The sequence below is a fragment of the Euprymna scolopes genome, chromosome 37 (assembly GCF_053919585.1).
Source record: "Euprymna scolopes isolate OS-2025 chromosome 37, ASM5391958v1, whole genome shotgun sequence".
In the NCBI taxonomy this organism is placed as follows: Eukaryota; Metazoa; Mollusca; class Cephalopoda; order Sepiida; family Sepiolidae; genus Euprymna; species Euprymna scolopes.
In genome coordinates this window covers 15372804-15382803 of record NC_136518.1, presented here as the reverse complement: position 1 = coordinate 15382803, position 10000 = coordinate 15372804, and the positions used below count along the sequence as shown (strand labels likewise).

Below are 10000 nucleotides of genomic sequence, written 5' to 3'. Positions count from 1 at the left end.
GGAAGCAGATTTCATATTTTTTTTTTCCATCATATTTTCCCTTTTGGCAATAGTTTCAACCATTTGTTTGATTAAAAATTCGATAATATGCATAAACGCTTACTTTCTTAAGTGGTCTTATGATTTTCACCAGGACTATATATATATATATATATATATATATATATATATATATATATATACTTATATATACACATATATGTATACACATTATATTTATATATATATATAAATATTAGATATACATATTGATATAGTATGAGAGTCATTACAAAAGTAAGGCTTCTTATTTTTCAACTCCAAAACTAAAATGTTGAAGAGCTATGAAGACAGGAGTGGCATCATTGAAACGAGCACCATTTTGTGCTCCAGAATTTATTTTTTTACATCCATCCATCCATTCATAGCCCTTGAAGCCCTGGAGGGGTATAGGCCATCTACAACTTTTGTAGATGTTTTTGTAGCGAGGAGTTCTTTTTACAGGGTGATGGTGCTGGCCCCACGCCCAACCTTCCCAGAAGGCACATACAGCGCCTAGTCTTCCCAAATGGTCAATCATCTGGTACTGGCCAGGCTCAATGTTGCTTAACTTCAGTGATCTGGCAAGAACCGGTGTGTCAACGTGAGTGTGCCGTATATATTTTTCTACATAGTCACCACTATTCTCGATGCACTTTTGATGCCTCGTTGTAAATTGTCACTCACATCTCTGTCACCACACTGAAATCGACAAACCCATCTCTTAATTGTGCTGACATCAGCTGCATCGGTTTTGTAAATGCAATTTTTGTCAGCATGGAGAAATTCAATGATGCATGTCCATGACAGAGAAGCTTTCTTAGAGTCCTACACTGTCAGTATCTTCAATAGAGAGATGAAAATTTCAGGTCATGAATGCATAAGTTCAGTCATCATAACAATGCAATTTGCAATGCTCTCTGATTGATTTGGTGGAATAAAAAATAGGAAGCATTACTTTTGGAATGTCCCTCGTAAATATAATTGATTTTTGATTATTATGGCGTTGCCACTAATAAGTCGGTTTTCTCTTGTCGATTTATTTGCTTATATGTGTTGTATTCTTTGAAAGTGACGCTATCTGTTTCCTTGAGTAGAGTTTCTTGCAAGCATATTATATCGGGGTTGTAGCTTGTCATTATGCATTTTATTTCTTCATAGTTAGGTTTTATACCCCTTGTATTATGTTTTGCTTTTTCCATTACCATGTGACCAATAGTTTAGTGTCAGGTCTTGTGTTTTTGAGAATCTTCTGTTCTATTAAATTTGTTTACGGTGTTTAGAAGAATTTCTTCCAATTCTATTTTTTCTAGTGTGCTATACTTGTTGCTTAATTCAGGTGTTGTGTTTGTAGTTTTTGTTTCTTGTTTGTGTCTGGATTGGGATTAGTGATGTGGCTTTTCATGACATTTAGATTTGGATGAGGACTAGGATTTGTTTTTGTATGGTTTCCATACAGCAAGGTTGCTTTATTTTGGGGGGAGATCTTGTTGGTCTTGATTTGTGTATTTTGTGTTGATTTTTCTTGCTGTGAGTCTTGTGATGGTGTTAATTGTTGCCCTTGAGTATATTTTATTGTTGGTAGGGTTTGGGGGTAGGGATTGTTTAGACTGTTGAGTGGAGGTCTGTAGTTCTTTTATGAAAGTTAGGAGTTTGTTTAAATTCATATTTGCCAGTTTTCTTATGAGAAGATTACATTTTTGACATTCAGAATTAAAGTAGTTTGCAGTGGTTGAGTTACTCTTGAGTAAGGGCGGGCTGGATAGGAAGTCTCAACAATTTTTCGGACTTCTGGTAAGGATATGTTCTGAGTGTGTTTAATTTTTATCTCTTTTTCTTTCTTCCACACTTCACAGAATCTTAAGTCACCTGAATGTTCACCTTGTCAGTTTATGCATTTCAGTTGTTGGCAGGTGACTTCCTGGTGGTCAGATCCACCCATTTCATAATTTTTATATATTTTCTTGCGGTGACCAAACTTCTGGCAGTTGTAACAGCTAAGTGGATTAGGGATATAGATTTCCACTTTAGTTATTATGTACCTGCCCTTAATTTTGGTTGGAGGTTTGATAGAGTTAAATGTGAGGATGAATTTATGTTAGTTTTTATTTCTTGATCGTTTTTATTTACAGAGACTCTTTTTACTTCTGTTACAAACTGTTTTTCAAAGTTTTGTTTGATTTCATCTATTGTACAATTATCCAGTTCTGGGCTTTTCACCAATTCCTTTGATGTGTTAAGAGATTTATATGGATACATTTTTAATTTTATGTTGTGTAGTGTGGTGGTTCTTAATATTTCTGCATACTTTTTGTTTTTAACTTCTACTATCAAGGTATTCTTATGAGTTGTGTTGATTGATTTTGGAGCCACGTTCACTGTGAGATATTTTTCTATTATGAAGAGTGAGAGTTTGGCTATGGGTTTATCATCCACCGACTCAAGAACTATGTATGTTGGATAGTAAGTGGTTATTTCCTCCCTTTTGCTGTGTCTGTATACATATCAGATTCTGGATATGGTCTTTTACTGTATTTCATGACTTTACTTGCAATGGTTTAGGATTTGTTGTTAAGTGGCATATGTAAATTTTTTGTGTTTCATTGGCTATTCCCCCCACCTACCTCAGAGCCCCATGAGGGGATGCGACTAGGGGAAAATCATTTGCCTAGTAACATCAGGGCTACACAGCCAATATATTCATGCTGATGACTGATAATTTAAGGGTCTATCCCTGGGATTTCATTCCCAAAATAATTGCTCACCTGAGGACAGAAAAAGGTATGCATCCTTCCTCAGCAAGATTGACCCTATAGCCATTGTTCTGATTCAGATTTTGTATATCTAAGAAAGGGCTAACATGACCAGCCAATTAGCTGAATCGGGCCTCTCTGACCATCTGTCTAACCCATTAAGGACCAGAGTGAAGTGTTGCAATCCACATGATCTTTTTAGTTACTGGATGATGGACTGCTCAGCCACTAGGATCCCATCCTCAAGCATTACGGGTCGCCACCCACAGCCAACAGGTAGCCTCATATGGGGGGGGGGAGTCTTACCCCTCTGCAGGAGGGCAGTCAGCGTATTCTAATGCCCTCGTAGGTTTATATTTATTTATTGGCATTATCTTAATTTCTTTTCATCTTTTGAGCTCCCTGGCTAGTTCTGTGGATTTGCTTAACTTCTCTGCCTCCTTGATCTTCACTCTGTGATCTGCTGAGATGGCAAAATCTACAATCTGGCAGGACTTTTCCTTCTTGTTAACTATTATGACATCCAGTCTTCTTGCTTGGATGGATGTTTCTGTTTGGATATCCATGTCCCATAGAATTTAGTGACTTTCGTTTTCAAGCACTGCTGCCAGTTTGTGCTTGTACCATTTGTCAGTGTTTTCAAGATGCAGTTGTCTGCATAATTCCAAGTGCTTTCCCCACTTGTCTATTCTTATATTCTTTTAGGGCAAGTTTGCTACATTCGCTTATTATGTGGTTTATTGTTTTGTCTCTTTGTCTACAGAGTCTGCATTTACTATTTTCTTGTGTCTTGTTGATCCTTGCTTTGATGTGGTTTAGTAGCGTTATTTTGTGTGGCTGATTCAGTTTCTCTGTTTAGGTTTCTTTTTTGCAGCCATGTCCAAGTGTTTTCATTAGTCTCATCTTCTGTTAACCTCATGAATCGTCCGTGTAGTTTCTCTTCCCATTTTTCTTTTCTCGTTTTATCCCTTTTTCTTTTTCTGTCTTGTTCTTGCTTTCAGTGTTTCTTGCTGCAGTAATTATTCTTTCAGTGTTCTGCATTATGTATTTTTCTAATTCTTTTTGGTGTCATTCACACAGTCTTCGATACAAACCAGTCCTTTTCCTCCATCTTCCCTTTTCATGTAGAGCCAGTCAGTATCAGCTTTGGGTTTAATGCATTGTGCATAGTCATGAGTTTCCTGGTTTTCTGGTCAAGTTGCTCAGTTCTTCTTTGGTCCACCCAATTAACGATCTGGGGTATAGTGACACTTCCCATGTGTTTATATTATGTTTTTATTAGGTTTCTACTATATAGTTTGATTTCGAGAAGTTTTCTTGTCCTTCTTAGGTATTCCTTTCCAATTTTCTCTTTCATTTCTGTTGCTTTAACGGTGTTTGCTTTAAGGACTACCAGATATTTGTAGCTGTCAACCAACAAAATCAAATAAAAAAGACAATTAAAAGAATCATTTTTGGCATCGGAAAATAGCCAATTTTTCCGAATTGGATACCGTAAAATTTCTTATTTTTCCTACTCTTAATTCCGATTAATCGTCCTGAAACCAATATATATATATATATATATATATATATATATATATATATATATATATATATATATGTATATCTATATATATATATATATATATATATATATATGTATATATATATATATATATATATATATATATATATATATATATATATATATGAGAATCCATGAGAATTCTCATAAACTAATGAACGAATCATTATGAATTTTTCAATATATATTCTAAGCAACGCGGTAAGTAATACAGGTACAGTTTTGTTTTTAATGTTAACATGGGGCGTACATTGTACTAGTTGTAAATAATAAATAGCCCCCACCCCACCACCACCACCCCCAAGAAAAAGTAAGTCAGAAAATGTGTTTATATATATATATTTGTAATCTTCGATAGTTTCAGGAAAACATGTCTGGGATAATGACGCACCCTTAAATATAGACACAGGGTTCACATCGGTGCAGAAAGTGTATATGTGGGCGGGATGGAACAAAACAAGCGCATGTCTTCCTCCGTCCTCCTTCTCTTTGGATTGTATGGCGTGTGCGTGTGTGGGAGAGGGGTACTGCTTTGTTACGACAACCGTAATTAAATTTCGAAAAGTATCACGTGCTAATTCTCCTCTTCGATTTTAATAACAGCAAAATAAATGGCGGGTTGTTTTGGCGACTCACTCACGTTATTGTTTTGTTTTTGTTTATTTTTTGTTTTTTTGGTGTGTGTGTGGGGGGGGGGGGCAATCCCCAAACCAGTTCCAAGGACAATTCCGCAGATTTCGCACAGAGGCGCAAACACATATTGACATTTTTTTTAATATCGAAGGATGATGAGATTGATTAAATGGTCACCTGGGGATGGGCGGGGATTGGGGATAGAACACAGGGGGGGGGGGGTGCAAGCTTCTGGTATCGGCAAAAATAAAAAAGGAGGAACTAATCGATAAAGAGAGGTAATCAATAAATAACAAGTTGGAATCAACGGTGGTGACGGTAGGAGGGGGTGAGGGTCGGGTGGGGTCGTCGTTGTCGTCGTGTGCACCGACTCACCTTTCGGTAGATCGAGAAAAAAATGAAGGTAGAGGTCGTTGTACTCGAAATTCTGGGCGGATTCTGAAAGATGAAAAGAATAATTGATAGAAATTTGATGAATTATTAAAACAAAAAAATAAATAAAAAATAGAGAGAGAAACGAGGATAGGGGTAAATAATGAAAATTTGGAGAGTGTGATGATGATGATGATGAAGAAGAAGAAGAAGAAGAAGAAGAAGAAGAAGAAGAAGAAGAAGAAGAAGAAATAAGAGGAAGAATGTAAGATTAAAAAAACAATCAATGGAAAAGAAGAAAAAAGAGAATCTTTAAAACTCATATAATCTAAGAAAAAGAGGAAAGAAGAAGAAAAAGTCGAAAACTTTTAGAAGTAGGAAAAAAAGAAGATGAAAAAAAGAGGAAGGAGAAGAACAACGAAGAAATAGAGAGGAAGGAAAGACAAAAAGTGAAAAAAAAGAGAAAATATAAAGAGGATAAATAAAAAAGAAAAAGAGAAAGAAATACAAAAAGAAAATAAAACAGGTGAGAGAGAGAAAAAAAATGAAAATGTTATTTTTTATACAGAAAACAAAACATTATTTAAAACAAAAAAAAACATTTCACAAAGTCTAAAAATAGAAAATGTTTGTCACCAGGAAATCCACAGAGGCGAAGACTTTTGAAAAGAGGCGGAGTGCGAATAACACGACATAAAAACAAATAAGGAGCAAAGATCAATCATCAGACAATTAAATCTTCTAAATCAAATACTCTTTCCGATTATATATATATATATATATATATATATATATATATATATATATATATATATATATATATATATAGTAAGAGAAAAATCCAAGTTGTCCTCGACGGTCGTACATCTAAACAATATGACATAAACGAGGGAGTACCCCAGGGCCCACCAGGGGTCTATCCTTGGACCTCTATTATTCCTGATATTCATAAACGACCTCCCTGATAAAATTGTTTCGGAGATGGGTATATTTGCCGATGACACCACTCTCTATAACAGATATGAGGGGAAAACATATGAACACATATCCAAGGAAATGGCAAAAACACTAGAGGATGACTTCCAATCTGTAGTGGAATGGGGACAAAAATGGATGGTCACATTCAATGCTGCTAAGACTAAGCTTGTTTCCTTCAATAACTACAAGAAACCTTCTCTACCACCAATAGAAATGGCCAAGAACAAATTGCCTGAAAGTACTTCTTTTAAACTCCTCGGCCTAACGTTTACAGGGAATATGAACTGGAATAGATACATTGAGAGCATTGCCAAGGCTGCTGCAAAGATGGTTGGCTCCCTCTTCCGTGCTAGAAAACTACTTACGCCTGACAGTATCCTGTACCTCTATAAGGCCACCATTCGCCCATGTATGGAGTACTGTTGTCACATCTGGGCTGGTGCATCTGCTGCTTGTCTCTCGCTCCTGGACAGGGTTTAAAAGAGAGTCGCCAACCTGATAGGTCCTGAACTGTCATCTAGGCTTCAGCCTCTGCCCCATCGACGAGATATTGCATCCCTCTGTCTGTTTTACAAATACTTTAATGGTGAATGCTCTGACAAACTACAAACACTTGTACCTCCTCGACGTAACTACCACCGACAAACCCGACAAGCCACTAAGTCTCACTCCTTTACAGTAGAGATCCCTAGGTGCAAGCAAGCCTTTTACTCCAATAGTTTCTTCCTCAGAACTGCAGGTCTTTGGAACTCCCTTCCGGAATTCTGCTTTCCCAACTGTACTGATATGCAGAAGTTCAAGTGTAATGTTAACAAACATCTTTCTACTCATCCCTCTTCATAATGCCCCTGTAAATTATGTCCCTGATAGTAGCCTACTGCTTAAAAGTGGCACTGTGCCTTATTTGGGGTGAAAATTGAATAAAAACATTTTTTTTTAAATATATATATATATATATATATATATATATATATATATATATATATATATATATACACACACGTACATACACAGGGTGTCCAAAAAGTGACTGAAGGGTTGAAAATTTTTGTCATTTTACCATTAATTATTATTTCTTCTCTATTTCAGATATTTTTTACAGATAATATTTTGCAAATTAATTGTGGATAAGTGTAGCATTGAACAATGTACGCAAGTTGTGAAATTCTTTTATCAAAATCAGGGATCAATTGTTTTGACTGACAGAGCTTATCGACGGAATTTTTATGTAAGAGATGGCCCTTGACTAGCCCCGCATTTTTTCTTGTGGGGATATCTTAAAGAAAGAGTCTATGCTAACAAACCCCCAAATCCTGCAAGAATTGAAGGAAAACACCAGGAATGAAATAAGGTAGTTAAATCACAATTCAAAGATTCTGCAATCTGCCATGAATAATGTTTTGGAAAGAGCACAAATATGCGAAGCTGAAAATGGGCAACATTTAAAAGCTATTATTTTTCATAAATAAAGATTGTTTGAATTTTACAATCTTTTCTTTTATTCGAATTTCCCAATATCTTAGATTGTGTTAAAATTACAGAAAGACATCTTCAAAAATAGAGAATCTATTAAAGATCAAAATCCTTCAGTGACTTTTTGGACACCATATATATATATATATATATATATATATATATATATATATATATATATATATATATATATATATATATATTAGTGTTGAGACGATTAATCGGAATTGGGAATCGGAAAAATCGACAAATTTGGGGGTATCTAAATCGAAAGATTTAGTGCCTATTTTCCGATGCCGAAACGATTCTTTTAATTTTCTTTTTTTGTTTGATTTCGTTTAAAGTAAAATCTTCCATTACTGGTAATAATGATAAAATAATAAATATTTATTGATTTTCAAATACTAGTAAAGTTAAAATCGATAGATCATCATCCACAAGTGTAATTTTACGTTTAGGAAAATATCTGCACATTTAACATGTGTTTTTTTTTTTTTTGTTTTCTTTGTTTTACAGAAATCGGGGAAAATAACAACTTTATAGTTAAATATTTAGAGATTTATAAGGAATTGGAATCGGTAATTTAGTACAAAATCAGTAATTGTATCGCATTCGGGAAAAATATTGGAATCGCCCCATCACAATATATATATATATATATATAGTAATGGGATTGATAATTTAAAATTCAAATTAGAATTAAAAAATAAAAAAATCTGTTTAATAAGAAGGAACAACAACAAAGTCAATAATTTGTACGATCGTTTCAGAAACGATGTTTTTATTGTGATAGACATTAAGCCACGGACAATAATTTTGACATATAGTTTTTTTTAAACAAAGTCTCCTCATCAGCAAAAGTATTGGGTGGGCTTTTTTTTTATATATATGTAAAAAACACCATACATAAACCTAGCAATTAACCTAGTAAGGCAGATGTATCTGGAAAAAATTAAAATAAAAAGGAAAATATTTACTTGATTAGAAAAGTATTATGGGTTGAGAACAAAAAATAGAATGAAATCATAAATCTACTAATTTTTTATGATCAGTGCGCAGCAAAAATCTAAAATAGTGTGCCGCCATGTAGAAAAGTTGAAAACCACTGGCTTAGGGTACCAGATGTAGAACAGTTGAGGTAGGATGAAAAACAAATATAGCCATATATATATATATATATATATATATATATATATATATATATATATATATATACACACACACACATACATGAATATATTTAAAAGAGTGTAGCGATGAACAATTGTGGGTTTTTCAGACTTTTATCATTTTTTTTATTTTAAAATATTTTTATAACGCGTTTCAAGCCTTGTTCAGCTCTTTTCAGATATTTTTATATAAAGTTTTTTTTTAAAGTGAAACTTTTAAATGCCATTTTGGAAAACATTTTAACTCTGACAACACTGACTGTGTTTTTCAGAGAAATGCCAATCTCAAACTTTTTGTCATTAATAGTCGGTGTGTTGCTCTCTCTCTCTCTCTCTCTCTCTCTCTCTCTCTCTATATATATATATATATATATATATATATATATATATATATATATATATATATATATATATATATATATATTGAGGTAGTTTTATAATGGCTATATACAGACCAAATTTATTCAAGATAATGAATTAAAAAGCAAAAAGTGAAGAAGCTAGCTGAGTGGTTCATACCTCCCTCAAAGCTAAATCAAGGTAAAATTACGATTAAAAATATATATACAAAAATAGAAATATGGCGGGTACAGAAAAAAAAAATAGAAACCACATTTTATTTTTACTTGCAAAGAGAAGATCTCAAAGACTTGATGCAAATGGTTTCTAAAATTTTAAAATGAAAAGGCGAGTGTGATCTGCTCAGAATGGAAAACAAGTCAACACTAAACTTTGAGGCACAATCACGTTTATTTATGAGGTGTTCACAGATGGTTGAACTGTAAGTATTATTCAAAACAACTGATAGTAAATAATTTGCATGTCGAATCTTGGATGGAAAGTCTTGTTTGACGCAGGGGTCCAATGTTTGTGATATCCACCCGACATAATGCGAACTGCAACTACATTTAAATGAATAGACAATGGGGGGGGGCATCATTTCAGATTGAGGACAACATGGAAAAAAACAACACAAGGATCTGATGCAAAATAACATTGTTGAAAAACCAGTAATATTTGTTTGGAAAATCTGTCAC

General features: G+C 34.0%; 1 protein-coding gene across 1 annotated transcript in view; it reads right to left on the bottom strand.

The window, feature by feature from the left end:
• The window catches only part of LOC145261100 (tectonic-like complex member MKS1), a 474527-nt gene that overhangs the window by 115524 nt on the left and 349003 nt on the right, over positions 1-10000 (bottom strand). The window contains exon 12 of the mRNA XM_080119317.1: positions 5347-5409. Within this exon, the coding sequence (XP_079975443.1) occupies positions 5347-5409 (63 nt within the window). The remainder of the gene's footprint in view (positions 1-5346; positions 5410-10000) is intronic.